Source organism: Cyanistes caeruleus, chromosome 1 (genome assembly GCF_971803275.1).
Source record: "Cyanistes caeruleus chromosome 1, bCyaCae1.hap1.1, whole genome shotgun sequence".
Lineage (NCBI taxonomy): Eukaryota > Metazoa > Chordata > Aves > Passeriformes > Paridae > Cyanistes > Cyanistes caeruleus.
The window spans coordinates 125,517,640-125,543,958 of record NC_141701.1 but is presented as its reverse complement, the minus strand read 5'-3'; the positions used below and the strand labels follow the sequence as shown (position 1 = coordinate 125,543,958).

Here is a 26,319-nt window from a genome sequence, read left to right as displayed (position 1 = left end):
AAGGAAAAACAATAATCATAGATGATAGATCTGAAAAATTATTTACCCTCTGTGTTATACCAAAATCTACTATATTGTAAACAACTAGTCTAAATGTTTCATTTCTCATGTATCTGTACTTTCAGATGCAGTTCAATATATTTAAGAAAACTAAGCATGTCATATCAAACTGATGGCAACTCAGATGTGAGAGGAAAATTTCCACCTTGTAGTTTTTTGTCTTTTCTGTTTGTGTGTGTTGTTTTGTACTCCTTAGTTATTTTTTTGTGTTTTTTTTAATTATTAATACGTTCTTCATAAAAAAACTTCCATGTGCTTCATAACTTTATTTAGTAAGTTATTAGGAGTCAACTCAGTGACTAGAAAGTGTATGCATTTGGGCAATGATCACATTTCAGAACGAAGTAATTCTCAGCCTGAGGTTGGAAGTCACATTAAACCAATTAGAGTAACCATTATGTAAATGGCATATCCTCTGCTGCTTGGTGCAACACTAGTCAGTGGATTTATCAGGAAAGATTAGACTTCACAAAGCACAGTTCAGCTAAGTCACAGCTGAGGGGCATGACAACTGACAAATACTCTACTTGAGTAATCTAGCCATGAAGGTAAAAAGGATTTTAAAAAATAAAAGCTCACTAGCTATAGTGTGACAAAAACAATAGTGTAGTCTTTCTATTAAACTGATAGAAAATCAAGTGCTTAAAATATTTACAATAAATGTAAAGCAGAAATTAGGCAAGACATGGCAGTTTGGGAAGAAAGAAGAGAGAAGGGGTTAATTATTCAGCTTCATTAAATTTTTTATCAGAAGCAGCAAACTATCATAGCTTGAGCTTTTTCTTTTTCATTAGAGTGCTTTTTAATATTGACATCCAACCAATTATGTTCAAACTAATTCCCAGAATGCTGTGAGACTGGAGCTACTTTCTGAAGTTTTTCCACATTAATGAACTGTATTATTTTTTCATTAGAAGCTCCAGTGTGCTCTGAGACATACAAAGTGAGAAACAGAAAACCACCCTGAACAGAACATATTCTCCAAAAAGCCTTTGGCTTTCCTAATGAATTTCTATCTTCAGGGAGCCTTCTTCAACTTTACTTTAAAAATTCAAAACTAAAAGCAGCACTTCTACTTGAAGTGGACTCCTCCTTTACAACAGATTGCAGCAAATGTGAACTCTGTGCCTCAGCTCCAGGCACAGGTAAAGTGATAGAACACAAAAAGATTTATATATTTCTTCATCTGACATGATATCTTTTATGGTCTACACTCCAATTTGTACATTTGGGGTTGTTTCATTGTTTTTTTCAGATATGACTGACTAGATTAAACTACTTTAATAATGTTCTAAAGATTTAATTAGCCTTAGCTAATGATAGCTTGTTTCTTTTTTACATACTCTCAATGAAAAAAAAACCAGCTAACAAAAAGGCATTGTATTATCTGATTCATTATACAGAAAGCAGAGCATCTTTTTTAATGGCTTCTTAATATATTTTGTCTTTTCTTTCCAAAATAACTCTCTCTGGTAGCATTTGCATAAAATGTGATCGACGTCTGTCCTAAAGGAAAGAGAAATTGCAAAACAGAATTGCATTAACAAATAATATAGGCATGAAAAGACTGAAAACTAATTTTTTGCTCTTCCTTTCAACATTTTCTTTTTCATTAAATTGCACCTTTTCTTCATCTCAGCTTCTCCTTAAACCCATATTTTGTTAATGAACACCTGCCTCTAGTTGTGCCAGTCATCACTGTCATGGGATTATATACAGACTGCATTCCATACATTGAAAAATTAATAATAACAATAATAAACAACTGTCTGGATAGCAGTGTGTTGCTGTCCAAGAAACAACATACTTAGAAAGACAGAGCTTATATACTGAAGAGTGCCTTTACTAAACCTGCAAGTTTACAATATATATCTTTTACAAAGCCTGTGTAAGATACTTTAGAAGCAAATGATCTACCATCTTGCTTAAAATGGCCTACACCAAATAGTAGCATCTAAATGTGAACAGTAACAATATGTCATTTCCTCTGAGACACAGATTCACTGGTTTCTCTTTCTAGTCTCAAAATAATACTCTTGTCAGTATGAGAAAACCTATTTCTTAAATGAGAGTGATGAAGACATTATGTAAGCAACAGATTGTTATTTAAAGAGATGTTTTCTGCATGCATGGCAGTAATTTTTAGTTCACTGAATCGTCACTCAATTTCTAAGCATCAGTTTCCTTTTATATGTGAGGCTTCAGCAAAATACACCTATTTTAAATACCTACTTCTGCATCCAAAAAGCAAAATCTTTACTACCCAATTTTGGCTTCTTGGACCCTGACCCTTAAAGACTATTACTTTCCTGTTAAAGAGAAACTAAGCAGTATACAGCTCAGAAAAAACTGTGAAGCATGTAATCTAGAAAATTCAGTTATTTCAAGAGAAGCATTCACATTACCTCCTCAGAGCACTAAAATTACTTTCTTGCAGAGTTAAGATGAGAAAAAGACAAAAGTGATACTATCTCAAAAAACAAGCTGTGCTACAGTTATACAGCAAACTCACAATTTCCAAGTTACTTCCATCAAGTGTAATTAGCAGTACACCTGGGAATAGCTCAAATCTGTACTGTGACAAAGAATCAAGACTCACTACCAGTACATGTACTCATCACCTGGACTTCTTCCATAAAGCTTTTAAAGTGTATTCCACAGAATGGGAGAAAATAAAGTGCTTATCACCAGTAAATATATACAACGCCTATACAAATCTTCATGAAATGCACTTCATTAAGTTTCAGAGAACTCAGCACAGACACTAACATTCTCCTGCAGCTCCCTACAAAGTCATGACATACAGCACAGAAAATAACCTGAATTCTATGGTTCAGGTACCCAAACTACTCCCAAGGTGTTGACATTCATATATCAAGTTGAAATATGGAGACCCATGAGTCATTCATCCATGTCAAGTTAAAGACTACAAATCTTTCTTGCATGCTCTGTCACTTTATCACTCTTCCTTCTCTTCCTTTCATTATCTCCTGCATGGCACCAAGCATATCTTACAGGAACAAGTCAGTCTTTCCAATGCTGACAACTAAAAAGCAATGCTGACTGTGAATTTCATTTAGGATTAGAAAAACAAACAAATAAGGAAAAAAAAAAGTTGTTTCAATGAGATCCTTCGAAGTATGACTTAAAAACAGCAAGCTCAGCAACCATGAAGGTGGAATTTCTAAAGAGGAATTAGCAGTATTGAAAACATATACTTATTAGATACAACTACTAATTCAAGCTGTGTCACTGTTCAGGAGGAAGATGATTTAAATAATTTTATTTTTTTTAAGTTAGTTTCATTGGACCCATACAGCATTGTCCAACAGTGCCTCCAGATCATCACATACATATCACAAATGCAAGCATGCACACAGAGCTATAAATGGCATGAAAGTACCTTCCAGACTTATTAGAAAAGTCACGTTAGTTTAAAAAATCCATGTCTGTTCATACAGGAATCTGCACCTCCTCTCAGCCAACTGAGTTTTTCAATCTCACAATCTACTTTAAATATTTGATTTCAGCAGAAGAAAAAATCCTGCTGGTTGCTTGTCCCATGTTTTTCATGTTTGAATTCTCCACTCATGCTAACTTCCTTCTTCCTTTCTCTCAAGCATCCTGGTCTTCTCCACTACATCCGTTTTTGCTTGCATTTGCCACGTACTACGAGTGTGCTAAAGCACTGGTACCTTGGGTACTGTCTGATAACTGTATCAAAAATCTCAACACTCAAAGTTTCCTCTGTTTTGTTCCTGCACAGCCCTACAGAAAATTATATTCATGTAAATGGCACTTTACAGAAAAGCAGATTCCCAGTGTCACCACTGCAAACCATGTGCAGAGCTGAGACTGGATTCAAGATCCAGCCTTTTACTAGTTTATAATGCAACTTTTGCAAATAATGTTTATGTTCCCTGTTTCAAAATGTAGCAGTTTTATGACAACCTTAATGTTTTTTTCCCTTCTTGCTCCACCCTCTTCCTCTAATCCAGGAATTATTTTGACCAAAAACCACAAGAAAATCAAATCAAACAAAAAATTCCTCACAATGTATACTTGATTAAACCACCAGTAGAACACTGCAAAACAAGCAAAAATTTACACAACACAACTGATCTTTTAGGATAATCAAGCACATTCATATAAAATTCAAAACAAGAGTTTTGCTACTTGCAAGAAGAAGGGATGACTGCTACATCTGTGAATGCAGAAACGCTAAGTAACTTTTACAAACATTCCTCTTCTCCCAGCAATGTATTTTGGAACTATCACACAGAGAATCCGCTTTCCAAGGTTTTTTAAAATGCTATTTTCCAATGAAAACAATTCTCTCCTCCAGCATCCTCTAGGATGGCATCTTGATGTCAGCTCTTTGAACTACTTTGGCACTTGACGTTACTTGGATGCTCCTTTAGAATGTTAATAAATTATCTTCCTATCTTTGTAAACAGCATCTTTAACAAGTCTTAATTAGCTTGTTTTGTATAAAGCTGTGGAACATAGGAACACCAGCAAATGAAGATAATTCAATTGTGCTAGGCACTGTACAAACACAAGTCATTACAAAACAATCTCTCTGTTCTATTCTCTAATGGCTTGGTGGTAAAATAGCTATTCCCCAGCACACATAAGGAGAGTTATACTATTGTTCACTCATAAAAACATTTCATTTTGCATAATGCAGGAGATAGAAAGTAATAATGTCTCTCATTAAAAAATATCTCATTGGATTAGCAGATATCATCAATCTTAAAAATGTTTGTCTCATTACATCAGCAACCCTTTCCAATTAATACCCTCAAACACACTTCATATAATACAGACTGTGAGAAATGGTCACATAACCTCTTTCCCCCCCAAAATACCTATGGAAATCTCTTACTGGTATGTGGACATTTGAAAGCTGGCTTTCTAGCAACATCATTCACAAGGGATCACACAAGAAACCTCCATCTGAGCCACTCAATAAGGCCTGCATCTAAAGGCACTCCCCCCCTGAATCCATGCAAACACACCAGATTTTCCTTCTCTCTTCCACAGACATGACACCGCCAAAACAATCTTGGCAAGGCTCACAAAGTACAGAAAGCAATTTAAAAAACCTCCAGCTATTGTGGTCTACTGACGACTTTGAGCAAGGTCAGCAGCACCAAAAATCACAGTGCTAATTAATGCTGAGAACATGCTGATTGCTACAATAAATGGCTGTTGGATTTTGTTTGAAATCCCAGGCACTGGTAAGTCTAACACATTCATATGAAAATGGTAAGCAATGGGCTTTCCTGGGGGAGAATACCTTGTGCTAGCAGTAACAAAAGTGCTTGCATTAACTTTCATTTGACTGAGTCTTAATATCTACATTATACAGTTATTTTGTGATTGTTTAGGAAAACTTTTACCCAATAATATGAATTTTTAGGATTTCTCTATGTGTTTCTCTGTTCTAATTCTTCCATAACTTTAGTAACTCCATATATTTTTTTCTGCCTTACTAGACAGAAGCAGACATAAGAAGAAAGAAAAATCCATAAATAGAACCCAAGCCAGTGCTGCTGCTGCCTCCCACTGTAGGCTCTGTCAGCCCATTGCCTTCTCTGAGGTGCTACACAAACCCACCAGACCTTAAACTTTGGTTACCGAGAATTTTAACATATCTCTACCCACCTAAGCAACCCACTTCTTTCAGTTTCACTAGTCTGCGAAAAAGAAACAGAGATTTTGACTGGACATGCATCCAGAAAAAGGGTCTTTCTGCCCTGTTACAAAAAGAGGACTTGTTTTTGAACAGATCACAGAAGAAGTAAAATTAAAAATTACATGTGAATCCAGGTTGTAAACTTCAATAAAGTGGATAAATATATATATTGTACTTTACCTTTACCAGAAATTACTTATTCACAATACAAAGTTTAATACACAATTTAATTTATAACATAGAAAATTTTAACTCAAAATATTGACTCTTACTTGTCATTGATAATACTATACTTTATATTATGGGAATTGGGCTTTCTGCTAAATCTGAAGTTATTGTGTTATAAGATACACACTTCTGTTATCTCAAGAACTCAGTGGACATGCAGGCTAAAAAATTACATCAAATGAAACACAGAACTGTAAACTTAAACCCTGGTCTAGAAGGTATTAGAAAACCTAAATTAATTCAACACTGGATCCCAGCCTGCAGAATAAAACCCATAACTTTTGAGGTTTTCTCCTTTTCCAGCATCCCTACAAGCAGAGGGATTGAGCTGATCCAATTCAGGACACTTGCTAAAAACAATCCAGACATCCTCTGCTACCAGTACATCACCAGCTACCATTTTTGACTTTTCTGATGGCTTCAAAATGCCATCCTCCAAGTGAAATCAACCATTACCCTAGCATATAGTACTTGTTTCTCATAACTAGGTTTATAATATCGGCCACACTTTCTTCTATTTTCCTACTTCAAATATGGCAAAGTAGCTGCATAAGAAAAAGAGTATCACAGCACAACATTTTTATCCAAACATTTAAATATTTACTTTGATTTTGTTAAATAAGGACAGAATATTAAACAACATTTATAAATAATTTCCTTAAAGCAACCATTTTCTGCATCTCTGCCAAATATTCTGTTGCCAGGCTGCACTACAAGTCTTCTGCATTTATCAAAGACTTAATACATGCTTCGCAAAATTTCTTTTGAATAAAATATCTAAAAGGATATGTTAGAAATGAGGGCAAAGAGCAACAGCGATGAACATGCCTAATGAAAATTAATACATCCTTATTCAAGATAATGCAGGAGACAAGCCCCATTTGACTACACAAAATTCAGATTTAACTGGGAGACGACAGCAGAGTGTGGTTGCTTAGATGCACATAACAGAACGTAATAAAAGTGATAATTTCTAATTAATATGAATTTATGCAGTGTATGTGTAACCAACACTTAATCACATTCTATCCTGGAGAATCATTTATATTTAGCAGTAATGTTTCTTCAGCACATTTTGCTTGAATAATTTTTATTCTTTGAAAAGGTGATGAAATGCAGTTTTCATTAATATTCCTTTTACTTTATTCTGTAACTGAAGACCAGAGAATCAAATAGACAGACAATAGAGTCAAAACACTTCTTACAATCAATGACAGTTTAAAAATCTTGACAGACCTCTCTCCTCAAGGATGTGGAGGCACCAGCTGAAGTTCACCATGCCATAACTAGGGCCTTATTTTCCCTTTAAGAGGTCTTCACTGATCTCTTCCATCATCATATGCGAATTCCCTTCCTGACAGTCAGGCCTCAAGATACAACATCTTTTTCTCATTTAGCATTTTCCCTAGCATCTAATCCTCCTCTTCAGCTCATTTCTTCATAATATCTTTAAAATCAGGAGTTTCCTAGTTACTGACACAGGCTTATCTGTCTCCAGTCTCAAGGTGCAATTACTGCAAGAAGTCTTTACTCTGGTTTTAAAAATAAACAAAAATAAATACAAATGGGGGAGTTTCACCTATGTAATAGAACAGCTGCAATAAACAAGATGGCACAGCCCTTTAAAGGTAAGTGCTTTAATCAGAGGTTTGGTTAGGTAACTTTTCTCTCTTCCTCTTCCCCTCTGACAATTCCTGTCAGTGTGTATTTAGGTATATATTGAAATGCCTGCTGGACTGCCAGTCCTAGGAAAGACTTCTGTCCTCCTCAGGCATTAATATGAGATAGGAACACTCAGTGCAGTGAAAATAGGACAGTCCTAGGGTCATACATAGGGAAAATGAAATATTTTTTTTATTCAGTGATTTTATGGGTTTTAGGCACCAAAGACGTTAGCAGACGAATTTCAGAACTCTTGAAAACTCCACTTGTGGAACCAAACTGTTTTAAAAATATATTTGACCCTTAAAATGTAAAACCTGACAGGGATGCAATGATACAGATGTTGTGCTTGTTCCTCTCTGTGGGTAAGTAGGAGACCAAGGGGTTGAAAAGTTCATAGTAAGCAGTGAAGTGTGATTTGGTTACAAGATCTCAAAATAAAATCTTGAAACAGAAAACATTTGTTTATAGGCTCTGGAACTTGTTCTAACCTCTTGCCAAGGCAATGAAACAAGGATAGATCACATACATACAGATGCTGTTACCTGAATAATATCAGGAAGCGATTAAGAAGAGCTCCTGCAGCTTGCAGCAAGAATGGAGTTTGCTCTGGCCCCAGTGGAAACCACCTGGCCCCCTGCCCTCCACTACCCCAAAGGTACCTATGATCTTCTGTATGTTGCCTACACTCATACTTATTGCCTTTCCTCTGATTCTTGACTGCATCAAAAGTTGAGCACGTTATCATCTAAGGACAAATTCTCATATAGGAGACACAACATAAGCAGGAAAATACAGATACTTAATTGTTCTCTTCGGGAAACAATGACTTTTTCTCTTTCCACTTTAATTATAAAACCCCACTGTTACTCACAGAAAGCCTATTTCAGGTTCTACCCTTGTTAAAAAGAAGAGAAAATGTCCAACTCTAATTGTTATACCGAAGACCAAATCTTGGTATCAACAATGGCAGGTATCTCAAACAGCTCTGTAGAGCTACACCTATCTGTACTATCTGAGATCTGACCAAGTCTTTAGAACAGATAATAATGGAAAAGGCACTGCCTCCTGGATTTTTTTTTCTTATGACTGTTTTTGCTCCAGAGATATTAATCCAATGCTGCATCTTCCACTTCAAAGGTGTAATTTGCTTTCACATTCAGTAGTTCAAAGGCGAACTACTTCAAGCTGTTGGAAGATGCAATTTTAATGTGATTGAACCTTGCTGATTTTGTGCATTCTTCAGCAATTAATCAGCATATAATATATATATATGAACATAGGAAAAAGAGGGTTAAAATAAGTAAAAGAGACTTCTAATGGAGCAACAAACACCTATGCTTCATCAGTTGTGTAAAGGAATGGTAAATATATGCCCTGCATGATGAAATGACAAACTAAGAAAAGTATGCATCTTCATATAAGGTGAAAAAAGTGAAAACTTTATGGGTGTCTTCATTTAGGAATCAGCAGTCATCACATTATTCACCGAAAAACTTACAGATACATCAACATCTTAGCCCATGGTGGGCAGTATCACAAGATTATAAGGTGTCTTTGAATATGAAAATTACAGAATGGGTCAGGTTGGAAGGGACTACAGTGTGTCATCTGGTCCAACCTCCCCACCTAAACAGGGTTATGCCAGAGCACACAGGACAGGATTGAATGCAGACAGTTCTTGAATATCTCCAGTGAGGGAGACTTCACAGCCCCTCTGGACAATCTGTTCCTGTGTACAGTCACCTGCCCACTAAAGAAATTCCTCCTTATATTCAGATGGAACTCCCTGTGCATCAGTTTCTGCCCAGTGCCTCTTGTTTCATTGCTTGGCAACAACACTGAGAAGAGCCTGGCTCCATTCTTGACAACTCTCCTTCAGATTAAATTCAGTAATATCCAGCAAAATTCTAAAGCAATTCAAAAAAGTTAAGGGAGAATAAAAATGGCATTTAAGAAACTCACAGAAGTTCAATGTAAGAGTGCAGAACCTGAAGCAAATAACTGCTCATTGAAAATGAAATCAGTTAAATCAGAGAAAGGAAATTATTCATGAACAAAACATGCCATTAAACATATTTTCAGCATAAATAGTTCAACACTTGGCAGTGTGTGTCAGCCTCACACCAATACAAACACCAGTCCTCAGTACCACAACTTCTCTTCCATGAGTTGCTAAAAGCTGCTGTTGTCTAGCTCAGATCATCAAGCCGATACACACCATGACTCAACTCTGGGAATCTTGCTGTTTCATCACTTTGCTTCAGTTTATGTTAAAAACCAAGATGGCTTTCCCAGTGGCCACACAAAATGAACCAGCTGTGTATTTGTAACTGAATCAAATGCATAAACCAGGTTTGCACAGGATGGAATGAGAAAGTTTGGTGAGTTTAATCACTTGTATCTATAATCAACTATGCTCATTTAAATGCCACTCAAAACTCTGAAGGTCCATTAAACACACCACAACACCAAAATACCCATTCTCTCAAGAGATTAAAAAAGTAACAAAAGCAGTTTCAGATGGAGAAATAAAAATGTCTCAGTGATGGCACCCATAGCACAGGATGGGTGGGGATTAGAAGGGACCTCTAGAGATAACTTTTAGTTCAACCTCCCTGCTCAAAGCAGATATTCACAACATTGTATATGTTAACTCCAAGATAAATAAACCCCCAAATGGTTAAACTGAGTATTGCAACAACCTCAGATTTTTATGGTAGTAGACAGGAGGATGGTAGTAAACAGGAAATCATGTCCCCCGAAAGCTTTTCATGGATTGAAAGCAAACACTTGAAATTTGAATTAGAACACTCCACCCCTCCTTCCAACAAAACAAAATAAAACCTTCAAACCTCATAAACAAAACAAAATGAAATTATAATTCTATGAAATAAAGCATGGCTCAACTCAAACCCCACAATCATTGCAGATTATTGTCAAGGGCATCCTCAAGAAAACATAATGCAGAAAAGCAGTATAGAAGACACAGAGTAGCATACACTAAGACATTCTTTCAAAAACCTTTAGAATTAAAAACAAGACAGATGCAAGTCACGACTAGCACTTACAAAAGCTGAAGACAGACTAAAGACAATACAAAAATAGCATGGTTTTCAAAAAATGGACATAAGAGATCCCAAAAGAAATATAATCAGGCTGATTGCCTTGACAAAGTCTCAGCCACACATTCCCCTGACCTCTCTCATTCACAGAAGGAAAATATCATCTAAAGTGCATGAGCTCACTATAGTTTAGTTTTGTTTTTCTCTCTGATAGTTTAGCTGAACTCTGTACATCCCATACTACACATCACTTCACACCACTGACCAGCAATTCTTCCAGTTAACTTTCTACATCCTCCCACAACTGGAGGAGGAAAACAAAAGAATTCAACACACATCTAAGAAAAAGAGCGTAAAAATTTAATTTGGAGGCAAACAGAGATGCAGTGTCATATTCACTGCATCTTGTCATTCATCATCTGAAAAGACACACTTTTGTTTTTCATTACTTGTTTTTCATCATGTTTCCATCTCATCACTGATGTTATGGCTGCAATATTTCTCATCGTAGGCAAAACAGGCGGGAGAGGTCACAGAAGGAAAGATGAAGGGAAGAACTAGCGCTTTATTAGGCAAAGTAATTGGATCATACCTGTTCTACACAAAAGTTTCTTAAGAGCAGTCTTTGCCAGGAAGGTAGAAAGGGGGAAAAGACAAAAGCCAACACAGTTTCCTTCTGGCTGGTTTAACTGACATGACTTCAGAGCACGTGTACTATGTGCAAAGTAAGTGGAGTTAAGTCCACAGCAAACGGACTGCAAGTGTTTTCTTAAGCAGTAGTTCACTAGAATTATTATCATCCTCAAACTGTGTTACTATTTTAGTATTTTTAAATACAAGTAGATACAGTGTTAAATGGAGACATAATAAAATGCTGGAGAGTTTATTCTGCTGATGCCTAGCAACTTAGGGTAAATGTGAAATGCATTATGAAAATGTTATATTATTACTGTGCCTTTACATAAACCTGTGCACATATATAATCTCTTTTTAAGTGTGTGTTGAACATTTACAGATCTGTAATTGAACAGTAAGCTGTTTTTAATTTGTCAATGGTTTAAAAGGAAAAAAGGTCACTGTCATTGTGTAACCCATCTTGCAGTCAGAAGTGAAAGTTGCAAAGGATTTTCCCTTCTTCAGATTTCTCTTTCTAGTGTTATTGGAAAGCTTGTCTTCTTGTTTAAATGAATTTCCTTTTAATCTTCTCTCTGAGCTGCTGGATAGATGGAGCCTCTTAAAAAATTCAGGATATCACTGTAATTGTAAATTGATCTGCTTCTGTGGCAGAAGGCTGTGTCCCTCCATCCAGGAAAGAGACTGTCTTCTCAAAGTTGTTTCTCAGTCAAATGATTAATTTGCAGTCTCTTTTATTATTGTATTACCCTTTAATGAAAAATCACTTTTTAAACAAATGTACTACTTTTTAGACTGTTTTATTCCTGGCAACATACAGGAAAGTAAGCTAACTGCCAGAACCAATGTGAAATATTTCCCAGTCAGAAATTTCTACATTTCCTAAATGAGAGTTTGATTCTACTTACATAGGAACTAAAACCGTTTCAAGACAACTAAAATGCACATATTCATCACTGCTTAAGTCCTGAATTAATGTAATATATTAACAGACACAGGAAAATTCCCCACTGATTTTTAATGCAGAGTTAAGGTTGAAACACTGTTATGACTATGCAATCCTTAAAACCGACACGTAACTCATTAGGATCAACGTTGGGGAAATTATCCATCTACTGTGGTGCTGAATCCACATAGCCTATTTGCCTTTGGCTCTTTGGTTATGAGATCTGGCATCACTTGGATTATTTCACCTAATCCATCATTAGCTTTCACGTGTCCTATATACCGTGGAATAAACCTAAATTTAACAAACTCAACTCCCCATCAATTACCACACTGAATATATTACATGTCAGCACAGGACACAAAGATTAGACGTGCTGAATCACATCTTTCTTTGTGAAAATTCAATATGTTTAGAGTACTTTTAATGATGCTGACTCCAATTATAATAATTGTTCCTTCTCACTGTGGACAGGCACTAATGTTCTGACCTTTATGTACAACACAGAGCTGCTAAACAAAATGAAGAACCTCAGAAGACACAGAAAATATATTAGAGATCACAGTAATAGTGCCACAGACTCACAAACGCGGAGTTTTTTAATTACAATATTTGCCTGGATGGTGGAATCCTGCAAGATGACCTATTTTTCCCTTATAATCCTGCCAGTAAACATTAGTTATTTAGATTAACTTTCTCCCTGCAAATACACAAAGCACACAAAAAGGTTATTACTTACAACAAAACCTCAACACACTGCTGTTACGTTACCGCAGCATCCTGACTTACCAGTCTTCCACAAATACACTGAGGAAGTTTGAAATTCACTTTGTGCACGAGCGTCGCAGATTGCCAGCAGCAGCAGCAGCAGCAGGAGGACTCGCAGGCAGCGAGCGGGCAGGGCAGGAGCCCCTGGACCACGGCAGGCAGGAGCGCTCCCCTGGCTCAGCCCCATGCCTCCGCTGCCGCCTCCAAAACCCGCAGCACCACCGCCGAGCCTCCCTCCGCCGATCCGCCCCTCTTCAGAATTTCTTCACGGGGAGAAAGGGGCTGGAAACCTCTCTCCCGCTGTTGTGCATGGCAGGTGAAAAGGAAAAACTGTTTAACACCAGGGAACAATAGAGTCCTCGCTCGCTCTCGCCGCTGCTGCTGCTGCTGCAGCTCCTCGTGCTGGTATGGTGGCCGCTCCACGCTCTTCCATTCAGCGGCTATAGCGGTTTTCCATCAGCTAAAAGCGAGACAGCTGTCCGCAGGGGGCTCCAGCTGACTGAGCAGGTTATCTTGCTCTGGGAGGCAGCAGCAGTCATTTACACCAGCTGGAGAGAGTGAGAGACAGAGAGAAACAGCGATGAGGAGAAACACAAATAGCCCAGCGCTGTAATCTCAGTGCAGAGAGTGACTGCAAAAGGCTGGCTTCCCAGACACGTCTCTCCCTGGAATATCCCAAGTGATACACACTAAGAAGAAAAGAAGAAATCATCATCAGACGTGCTGCAGAAACACAAGTCGTTCAACCAGAACAGATATAAACAGAACAATATATAACAATTAAGAGAGCATCAGACATTTGTCCTGATAAAACTATGTACAGTGCATTAACCATTTTGTAAACAACAAAAAAATAAGTGATTACACATGCATTAAACAGGCAATTAAGACCTTAAGAAGGGAAATGGAAGTAGCAAAAAAAGAAGAAAAAATTAAAACACTACCTTTTCTTGCATATATTTATCAAATCTGTTTCAGGTAATGGCATACAGCTATCTGTTATGAGGACAGATGAATATATGTGTATGATAATGTGTATGTATGTGTAAGCCCATCACCCCTGTGGTAGATGAAGTGTGCACATAATATAGAACACAAGATAACATCCTTTCTTACCCAGCAAGTATGTACACATGCATAAACATCAACTGTGTAATTTTAAATAATTTGAAGATCAAGTTATCAATCATTTTACATATGAAAGTATGCAGGATACATTAGGCTGTCAAGATGGTACAAAAACGTGGATAGAGACAAAGCTTTTTAAATAGGGATCTTTATCTTTCCCACCCACTACACAGTGAACAGACACTGTAACAAGCCTAAAGATTGGGCTCTGACACCTATAAACTGGGAAGCAAATGAGGAATTTTCAAGGAAACCAATATCATATTCAGAAAGTCGCATTAAAAATGCAACCAAAAATACACAGTAAGAGCACAGGACCCAGAGCTGAAAAATGATGGAGCTATTGTTGTTTAAAGAAGAAACCTTCAGTCAACCTCTCTTGGGACGCCTGTCATTTTGCACAAGCTTCCCAGACTCAGCCTTTTCACATGCATTAGATTAAAATCAGTTGTGATCAAATAATTCCCAAGTCCTTGCCTGTTTAAATATTCTGACATCAGAGCAAATTAGCAATGTTGAAGGTTGCAAATTCGTCTTTGTTTACTTTCCACTCTGTTACGCCTCTAAGAGGGAATTAAAGGCTCAGGGAGCTATAGCACCATGAGGCTGTGATTAAGAGAGATAAGCAAGTGTGGATTACTGTTCCTCAGCTGTTGAAAAACAGGCAACAATCAGGAGATTATAGGTTGATAAGGGATACATAGAAAGCCATGATCTTAACAAATTTATAGCATCCTGATCCAGAACTTGTACCCTCAGCTAAATGCACTTCAGGAGACACATTTTAGTCACTTCTACATCATGCTGTATTCGCTTTAAAAAGCATGGTTTCCCCTTCAGCCTTTGCCTTGAACTAGAGAGAACACTGATTTAAAACAAATTTTTTCTGAGTTCATTGATGATTTACATCCATTTTAAAGCTACATCTGTGGTTAAGTTAATCACACACACGTTATTTAACAGGCTGTATAGAGGGACTTGAGAATATTCAACATAATAAAAATAATGCCAGCTTCACAGTTTATGAAAAATAGGATCAAGAATCTAAGGGCTTAAAGAAGTTTTAAGAACCTCAGGAAATCAATGACAATAGTTGTATTGACTTGCATACTTAAAACATATGTTACTTATATATTCCTTTGCAAAATTAAGAATAAAATGTTGGCTTTTTAGCCAGAGCTGTGCATCAGAGGATGACCCAAGTTTATAGAGAGACTAGGGGAAAAGGCACCCTTTCCAGAGTTATTAAATACAATGGATTCTACCTGGAATTTTTAATGAATGTATAAAGAAAGCCTCTGAGAATATTTTGTACGTGACTCAGATCATCTGGAAACATCATCAGGGAACAGATCATCCATGTAGCTGGCACAATGAATCAAAGTGGGTTTTGACAGCAGAACAAAGCAGCATCATGAGCGAGGGTAAGCACACGTACACAAACACTCAGATATTTTCTTGTATTTATGCAACTATAGGACTGCATACTTCAAAACCACTAAAATACAGATTATTGAAGTAAAATATTTTCACACTACTTTTTATGGTTTTACCATTTTTTCAGTCACAAAATCAAAGAACTCCAAAAGAATAATTTCACTTTATTTTTTTTAATTTTTTTTTTTTTGGTCAGAAGATACAATGAATTAAAACTGTTCAGAAATAGGTCACAGAGACAAAATGGAAGGAATATTTATTATACAAAAAATATTTGTGTGTCTGGAAGGAAAATAAGGATTTCTGCAGAGCTGATTTTGGGACACAATCACTTATGCCATACATGCACTCATCTATTACTCAGGACAGGGAAAGGCCAGTGATTCCCCAGGCCAAAGAGCAGGCTGGTGCCTGAAGACACAAACACCAAAACCAACCTCACCAACCTAACTGCAGGAATTAGACTTCTTAAACAAGAGGGAGATTATCCTGATTTTAAGTTTCAGTTGCTGTCAGCACACCTTTCTGGGAATGCTGTTGTTAGCCATTTTCAGCCCACTCCATCTGATGCCCTATTACCCTCTTCTATTTGCTACAGTGAACATGGGACCTCCCTCCAGTTAACAATGCAACCACTATTTCCAACCCACTGGTAATCTTCTAATAATACTTAACTATCATAATTTGCCAGTTATTTATGGCTTAGACATTCCCAAGTAAATGGTTAAGTATTTCTGAGAAGAAGCCTCTAGACAAAGCTCAGAAATAAACTACAATTGACATTAGTATGCATATCACAAACTTGATAGTGTCATTGTTGTCCCCTAGAGCACCAACACAAGAGCCTCAAGAGATACAATTATTTATTTAGATGTAGCAGTGGCACCTGGGGATATGGTTCAGTGGTGGACTTGACAGAGATAGGTCAAAACCAAATAATCCTATTATTTTATTTGAGGCACTACAGATACAAGTCTGCAAACTACTCTCACAATCACTGACAACTTAGCAACTTTTCATTTTTCTGCTAAAAGTATGACTAACCCCAAAGACCTTTATGAAAATGTTTTATGTGGTAGCCATGAAATATTAGAATAACTTTGCTCACATTTCCTGGAATTAAAGAGTTAGAGGATGACAAAGGAAGCACGAAATACCTTTTATTTTTTGGAGAGAGAAATGGTAAGACATATATTTCAATACAGAATCAAGCTGGTGGTATTCCTCTGCTACCAGGCTAACCTCTGCCACCATGCTAACACCCTTCTCTTTATGAAAAGCCATGAATAAAAGCTTCAAGATCATATTAACTTATATCCTGATGATGTGGTATATCTACATACAGTAAGGCCAAAGAGCATGCAAAGACTACTAAATACATACACACATTTGTTGCTAGAGTAAGCAATACACAAGATCACTGTTGAGCATCACTTTCATCTGCCTTCAGTTTCAGACTGGTCAAGCCAGAAACTTTTAGAGAAGTTTCAGTCCATTTTTGTGGATCTACAGAAGATATTTTACAAACTCTCTAACTGTACTTCACTAAACCATCTCTGCTGCATGAGTACTAGACTAGTACAAAAAAATCTCCAGAAGGAGTACTAGAATAGCCCAAATTCTAAATAGTGAGAAATGTTTTATTTCTGGTGTAGAAAAGTCAAAGTTCTCTTCATATGAACTGTGCTAGTTTTGATTGATCTCAAGTACTTTTTCCTCCCTCTTAGGTATGAAAATAACAAATATTGCCAAAAACAACTAAGTCACCTATCTCCTATTCATTTAGCTCTATAGTTACAATGACTTTATTATATCCAATGCTCACTGGATAATAGAGTACCAAATATTTCTGAAAAGTATTCTAAATTTGTAAGATGCTGTTCTGCTGCCATATGAATCCAATATGATGCCCTTGGATATATCCATTTCATGGGATGCAGTGATATGGTTGCCCCCCCTAACTTCTTAACTAGAGAAGTTAGGAAGGTGAAGTGTGTTCCCTTAAATATATGTTTCCTTGTAATATCCATAATCTAAAACAATTCACATAACAGTTAAAATAAGCTTTTGTTCTCTTCATGCCCTGACTAACTCATGGGCCAAAAATTCTAGTTCTGCATTTTGTGAGAGCCTTTCATGAAGATACTCTACTAAGGTTGCAAGTGTATTGTAATAATTCTCTTCAGATGGGACCTGCAAGAATTTTGTTAGATATTGACTACTGCAGGATGGAATAATTTGCACAGGGCTCTTTTAATCTTTGTTGAACAGTATTAAGAACTCTTTACCAGATTCAGAAACAGTCTCTTATTTTTCTTCATATCAATTCTAGGGACCCTAGTCAGGGAAGCCACAAAAATATGCTAAAAATAAAGAAATCTGAAAAAAAAAAATATTATGTTCGTTTTTCAAAATATGCCCACTCCAATCCTGAAGTCCAAAACTACACCTGCTGTGCAAAACTTGCAGCTGAAGTTATTCTTCAGGAATCCTAAACATACGGCCTCTAGATGTCACACTCGACCATGTCTTAATACGCTATTATGGATTTCTCTTTTTCTTTCATAGCAGGTAAGAGGCCTTGATTTTACCCTTCCCGGGTATTTATGTCACATCCTCTTTTTGCAATTTTTAAAACAAAAAACAAAACCAACCCAGCCTCTTTCATACAAGTAGTACAATTATTATGGTTTTCCTAGAATAACTTATTGCAAACATTAGAAGTATCATGATGGCTGTCTGTTAAATCTGTTTCATTCTCTTAGATCATGGATTTGGAGAACAAATTATGAAATTTAGGAGTTATATGTGTAAGCTGCACAAAAATAAGAAAGCATTACATGTACAAAGTGACTGGAGTATATTAATAAAGCATACTTAAACTCTTCAATGTTTCTTGTTTACTAAAAAAAAATGCTGCAAGAAAAAGTTATTTTTGAAAAATTAATGAAGATTCTACTTACATGAAGGATTATAAACATCTCACCATCTAGTTCTGATTTGATAAATGCTTTGCTTTTATTAAGGTAAGATAGCAACTCTTCAATGGATTTATCTTTTTTTAAGGTTTTCATTTCATTGTTTTATTATACTGGGGGAAGAAGGGTGGTGTTTTTTGGTTGTTAATCTAGTTCATATCTAGTCATTTTCCTAGTTATTCTTTCATTAATATAGGTGAGTTTTTCAATTGAAAAAAAAATAAAAAATAATTGTAGGCAACAAAATTAACATCCTTGGCATGAAATACGCACAGATCACAAGTATTCTTTGTAAGGAGAGCACACTGGTACAGTCAGGATGTATGTCTAGGGCTGGGAGTTCAAGCTAGAGAAATTCAAGTAAGAAATCAATGAATTTATCAAGGAGGGCACCCAGCTTTGGATCAAGACACATGATAAAAAAGTGTATTTACCACCTTTTTTTTAAAGAAAAAAGTTAGTTTTGACTTGGTAATGTAACCAAAGGCTACTGGGCTAAAGAGATCAATATCACTGTGAAATGCAATGGTCCAAGAACTGAAGAAGGTCAGATTAAACTGCCTAAATTTACTTTCTGGCCTTAAACTGGGGAAAAACATTGTCTTTTCTGCCCAGATTACATTGGCTTCAATGCCAACCACATGAAGAAGATCCTATCCAAAGATGAGAACTGGCTGAGAAGATCAAAACTGGCTCCATGATGTTTTCTGCCTTAATAAAAAGGGGGAAAAAATATGCATGAGGAAAATGGTGAATTTTTCACTCAAAAGCTTTTGGTAACCCCTGTTTTGAATAAACTTGAACTTCGTTTGTGCTGGGAATGATCAGTGTGCTCTTCCCATCACAACCTCCAAAGAGATGTCTGCACAAACTACAACCTCCTCTGTAATTGTGATACCAATCTGCACTTGCTTACAGAGTGCTGAGGGGAAACAAAATAAGATTGGGTGCAAATGTGGAACATAATGGTGGCCTCTAAGCCACTAGGATAGAAAGCTTGGAAAACAGTGATAGGAAGAGCCAAGAAAACAGGCTGAAATCAAGATAAGAAACCTAACTGAAGAAAAAAAAGATTGCAAGGAAGTAGTGACAACCAGAATTTGTGTGGGTATGCTAAATACTGTTTACTCTTTTAAAACATTAGTTGTGGATCTACAGTTTGTATAGGTATGTGAATAAGACTGCACACAGAATGGAGACTTTTTCATCTAACTTTGGTTACATGCATTTCAGAAAGCCCAATAGGAACTTTGCTAATGGGGAAAACAAACCAACACAGTTGACCATAACTGCCATTTAGGTTTGGACTCCAAACCCATCACACTGGATTTTCCAAGAGGTAATCAAATACAGAATTTTAATGGATCTTTCCAAGTCTGTTCTTCCAATGCGTGCATGTACTTTTGAAATTTGTGTTCCTAAAATCAATGGGAACAGTTACCCCTCCATGTCTAGCATGAACTTAGGCTGGAAATAAATGTTTATCTAGACAACAGGCTCACTGCAGGAAAACTCATCGTTTTAAATACAAATAAGTAAAATTATTCACAGGACCTGAAGAGCAGGCAGGAAGATTTCAAAAACACAATGGAGAGGTAAGTACTGAAATCCCTGACAAGGGGAACAGAAAGAGAATGAAATAAACAAAGAAAATCAGTGCCCATTATTGCCTTTGAAAATCCTCTCCAGGGAGAGCTTAGTAATATGCACATACCAAATCACCGTAAACAAAAGCCACCTTCAGTCAATTTCAAACCTTTTCCTTATTAAAATCCTATTGATTGATCATTCTTCATCTAAATGTCTGACAAGCCAATTTCCATTTTCAAGGAGGGAAACATTGGTCTTCTTTTTCAGGCCATAAATCACCCAAACATTCTGTTATCAATTCTCAAATTAGTTCAGTAATACAAATTAATAAGAAAATTAAACAAGGCTGATTTCTTTAGTGAGTTGTTCCATTGGTGCAGTTTTTTCTAACTTAACTAATACATTCAGTGGTTTCCAGAAATGCCAGATTCAGTAGTAGTGACAAACACAGTATAGGTGGAAATAGCTTTCAATAACTTGTTAACTTCTTAAGAGTCCTAATTTAGCTGGCCAAAAGTACAGCTGTGTGTTCTGTGCAGGCTTCAACAGATCGATGAACAAGAGGAGTGTAACTTCAGTAAACTGATTAAAGTATCTCACACCATTCAGACACAGGGTAAGCTGAGATGAGATTTAAACCATTCTAAATTAATAAATAAGGTTCAGTTAACTAAATAAGCCCTAGGATAGAACCCCATTTTATCATTATTAATAAGACTTTGCAGAATCTTAGCTTATAATTAAAGCTACAGCCCTAAAGATAGTATCCCAAAATAAAACCTTCCCTCTGTAATACTATCTAAAACTTCACAGTCCTGTTCCATTATATGGTAGCTGCTTTAACTGGGAGATAGAAGGCAAATCTCTTCCTACTGATCACTCTTACTATTGAAAATTCTAGGTCACTCACTAAAGTCGGCTCTGATGGCTTTAGTCATCAAACTACAATGAAAAAGTAAATCTAAATAAGGAAGGCCACAAAGATAGCAAATTCTAAGTGCATATTAATCAAAGCAAGTTACCATTTCAAAACACACAGACTGCAAAATGCTGAGCTGTGTTAACAAAACCTCCCATTCTCTTAAGTGCTGCCTTTTCTTCCTCCTCTGCTGCTGAGCCCCATCCTCACCTCCATTTTATTGCAGCAATATTTCTATGGCAAAATAAAGCAAGTAGCCAAACCTGTGCACTAAGATACCTGATATCACAACTACATGTAACTGAATTTTCTGCATATACATCATGATGTATTTAATACATTATGTGCCGCTGAAAAATGTATCCTAAATTATCAGCATTACTATTACAACTAAAGCCTCATTCAAAGGGATCAAACCAAGCTTAAGGTGATGTGACACTTTCAGGATGGAAAAAACCCCATAAAATTGGCACCAGTGCTTTTCCCTGTGATGACAAAATACGATATAGAAAGTTTTCTCCAATCATTGTTACATTGGTGTATCTGAAAATAGGATTAAGAGTTTTGCAAGTAACTCTTAGTTAGTTTGAGCTCTGGTACTTGTACAGGTTTTTCCTGTGAGACTCAAAACTTTACTTGGTCTAAATAACTGACAGTTGCATCTATACACTCTCTACAGAGTATAAGACAGCTTAATTTGATATACTGCTCACTGAAGGAAGAAATGGTGTGGAGGAGATTGTCAGTGACAGAACCATTATTGAAATATTATAGAAACCTGCAAAGCAGTTGTGTCTAGGTCAGCATGCAGTTGAGTTGTTACCATCCAGTAGATGATGGAGATGAGTAGAGCATGATTTCCCTGCAACAAGGAAATTTAATTTGCACAGATAAAATAGTGTGGAGAGCATTAAAAATTTGAAGCATTAAAAATGTTGTGATTTTGTAACCACAGTGGCAATGTTTGAATGATGCTGAGTTCAGGTAAAACAGCAACCTGAGTTCAGGTAAATAGGTAGACATGATATACCAGTGGGAAAAAAAAAAAAGATTCAAGTATAAAGCAAAAGTCAGACTTCACATAAAAATCTGTTTCCTAGATGTATCAATAGGAAAAAAAAAGTAAGTTATTATGCTTTTATATCAATTATTTAAATAACACAATTTATTTCAGCTTAAATTCTCTTAGTCCCCATATATAAATACAGATATAACACACAACTTCAGTTGCCTGGCTGCCATATCAGTGCTTAAGTATAAGGTTACTTTTCTGAGACAACCCACACAGTGAAAGGAAAATAGAAATTTTTGCAATATGTTGCTAAATTACTCTCACCACCAGGTCCACCTCCACCCACTTCCTGCAGATACTTCTACATATGCTCAAATATTATCAAATACGTCTCCATCAGACAATTGACTCAGAGGTATTTTCAATCCTTAAGTATGTACAAAAGCTATTTCTAGTGTATTACTATTTAGTATTTTTCTTTATCAACCCTAAAACCAAATAATTCAGACTTTCACATGAAGAAATATGAAGAAAACAAAAAATATATTCTGCTTCCTCCAAAAGCTGTTAGAAAAACATTATAAGCAATGTGCTTTGGAAACCTTGGAGGATAACAATGTTAAATACCCAGATCATTTTAGTCCTTTCTTCTTTCTACAGGTATACAAACAAAACCACAACATTTGTAGAATTTTTTCCAAATCTGGTTATTGTACGTGGTCTTATTTAAAGGAGGTTAAATATCTTATGGTCTTTGAATACATCTTAAACACTGAAACTCACTGAATAGCCAGACACATTGTACCTCACTTAGACTTAAGGCGGGTGCAACCCAATAAATTCATGTTCCGTAAAGCGAAAGGGTTGCCATAGCAAAGACTATACCCTATACTGACAGGATTCAGGAAAGAACTCCATTAGATCAAACACTTTAAACATGCATATCCATACACCAAATCCTTCCTCTGTCAATATCTGGTTGACTGACCAACAAAATGCTTGATTTCCAACCTCGTGAATCTGATGCCTTGAGAAGGCTGACCTAGAACAGAGGCTGGACAGAGTTAAGAATAAAGTAGGTATTTATTGAAAGGCCTTAAAGGACACGCCTTGGGCAGTACAAGAGCCTGGCCAGGGCTACACCCAAGATGAACAAAAAAATGGTCACAAAATGGACAACTGGTCATAAGGTCTCACATTTTTATAAGTCTTGGTCCATCTGCATATTGGGGCTAATTGTCCAATTACAGCTTCAGATTATGAAGTCCCAGCCTTCTTGTTTTCTCTCTTCAGTCCACCGTTGTTTATGGTTTTGGGCCTGAAACTTGTAATGATTGTCCTTGGTATCAAGCTGGAAATGGAATTGTTTTGTCTACCTACCCTGTGAAGGGAGCTCACTAACACTCAAAGCTACACACCTAGGCAACACAGAGTATGAAAAACATGAAAGCTAAAACTTAAGGCATCAAATCAAGATTTATTTTTTTTTCATATGAAATTTAACTATATTGAGTTATTTCATTGAAGTGATATCTGAGAAAAAATATTCTTGATTTGCAGGTAGGCCATTTGACAGGACTTTCTCTAAACTCCCAATACTTAATTTTCATATCTGAAGGGACTGGTGAAGTACAATAAAGGTTCCCTGCTTCTGATAAGAGTTCAGGCTTCTGACATTATCTCCTAAGTTTTCTAAGTGCATACATAGTTTTGACACAGGGAAGAACCACACATCTTGAATGTTTGACAGAAAGAAGGAAAAAACACCTTCCAATCTCTTTTCCATGTATGCAAGATGAAAATTGCTATTATCTTTGGTCAGGACAAAATATCTTCTTTCCACCAAACATTTAAAATTTTCAAGGAGATCTATTACAGGGAGATTTTCACAGTGCTGTCTTTGTAAGGGATTCTACAGAAAGAAAAATAATTGAAATGTTAATAGGGGATGGCATTTTCACTACATTCACAGTTGGCACATAATACAGATATCCACTTTCATTTTTTTCCCCACTTGAAAAAAAAAACCTGCACTAATTCCCTTTCTCTTCTGCATTTCATATTCTGTTTCAGGTTCCGATGCTTATGCTAATTATAATTTCAAGCAGTGATCTTGATAGTAGCAGTAGACATGATATCACAATGAAACAATCAAAAATTAGTTTCTTTGGCTTTGTATAATGGAATACAGAAGACTATGCATTTGATTTCAGAATGGATCATTAGCCATTGTATTCTTAAACCATTTAAGAGAAATAATTTGAAATCAAACAATAAATAAACCTAATGCATACCTCTAAGGAGAAAGTAATTAAAACAGATAGCAAACATTTGCTTTATTGTTTCTTCCCCCCCTCTAAATTATGATTTTTGCAACAGTTCTTTAAAAGGCTTTCACTTAAACTGCATTGCAAAAATGAGATCATATTCATTGTATGCTCTTCATTAACTCAACTGATGGTGCTTTAATTCCTGCAACATACAGAGTCTGATGTTCGTTTTGCAATTTGACACAGCTAGTGTGTGCTGAGAATAATTAGCTTCACTATCGCAGAACAAATTCTTTCTTTGCAAAGCACACACCCCGTTTTTTAACAAAGATTGTTGGAAAACTTTGAAGGTATTTCTTGTTTTACACAGAAACAACTCTTTCATTATTAATTAGCTTTTCTGTAGCCTGATTTTCCCTAATGAACTAATAATCCATGTTCGATCTGCTAGTAAACACTAAGAACTAAAATATGAGAAATGACACTTAGTACGAGTGTTATGTCTGCTCTACTGAAACACATTTGATTATAAACAGTAAATGTAATTTAAAAGACTAAGGATTAACCAGAGAGAAACAAGCAAGGAAATTCATTACAATTTACCAATTCTTTACAATCTCCTTTCTGATTATTGAACTATGATGACATATTGCCTGAGACTTCCCACAGCAAGCCAAGCACCACACCCATAGTTCGGTGAACATACTATGTTAACATATGTGGGTATATAAATGAAGTTAAACAGTTACAATATTCCAAAATATTGTTCTACTCAACCTATTCTCAGAACTATAATATGGTATTCATGATGTGACATCATGAAATGTGCCTTATGTTACAATGTTATGAACATCAGTACAGGGCATGAATCAGCAAGCACCAGAGTAACACCTGAAAGCCAGCAAAGATGCAACCCTATGCCACTGTGGGCTGATTTCACGGGTGGTCTGAGGCTGGCTGGCTAATACACACACACAAATTGTGGGGAAGCACAGGTTACACACAGGCCCAGTAGCTTGCAGATGCAGTGCCCAAATTTGGAGAAGTGCAGGCTGCCACTAATCCACTGCCCAAAGCCTGACTCTGGGACCAGTCAGAGAGAATTCTGCCTTCTTGCCTCTCCTCTCCCCAGCTCAGTTGTACCAAGTCACTGCAGTGCTAAGTGGGGCACGTGTCAGGTGACTTTCAAGATGAGCATGTTTGTGTTTGTACAAGTGAGATTTCCTGTACAGAGCCCATCCTTCCTTGCTTGGTCCACTAACAAATTGAGCACAACAGCACTCTATTGCCTGGAGTTCAACTCCTCCTCTCCCCATCACAACACAGGCAGAATCTTCCCCCCAAATGCTGGTATTTTTTGTTCCCCATGCCAGAAATAACATTTAGACCTTATTGTATTCACTAAAAGCCTAAAGCAAGAGAACTAATTCTGCAGTCTGAGAATTAGATATTCCAGAATATCTCTTATTCCATACTCCCCTCACCAATTATATCCAAGGTGTTTTTGCAGGAGTAGGATCATTAATCTCTTTCTGTGGCAGTATAACACTGTAGGCTCCAGGAGTTAGACACAGTCATTGGCATTTAGGCCAATCACATGTCCTTGAATATTACTCAGATGGGAGAAGGCAGTTACTGTGACCTTCAAAAAAAAAACCCATGCAATGCTAATGTTGCATCCAGAAACAGTAATTAGGGTGGGTTTTTTTCTGACTAATATATGATTGTCATCATCACAGGATACAGCAGTAATCCTAGCCTATTCTCAAAGTTTCAAATTACTTGGGCGAGAGCAAGAGAAAAAAACACCAAAAATACATAAATGAGAACTATTAACAGAACTGAATGGTCTTCAGACCTCCTACATATAGAAACAGAAATACCAACCTGAACTAGGGCCAGTAGATAAACTCAGAACGTTG

General features: G+C 36.5%; 1 protein-coding gene across 7 annotated transcripts in view; it reads right to left on the bottom strand.

The window, feature by feature from the left end:
* Nucleotides 1–26,319, bottom strand: part of THSD7A (thrombospondin type 1 domain containing 7A) — a 266,504-nt gene that overhangs the window by 174,982 nt on the left and 65,203 nt on the right. For 5 of the 7 annotated variants that reach the window (XM_086855865.1, XM_086855880.1, XM_086855910.1 and 2 more), the window contains one exon: nucleotides 13,085–13,611. In XM_086855865.1, the coding sequence (XP_086711991.1) occupies nucleotides 13,085–13,250 (166 nt within the window). In that variant the 5' untranslated portion in view covers nucleotides 13,251–13,611. Of the gene's footprint in view, nucleotides 1–13,084; nucleotides 13,753–26,319 lie in introns of all 7 variants that reach the window. The other 2 variants (XM_086855894.1, XM_086855884.1) reach the window with 1 other exon arrangement.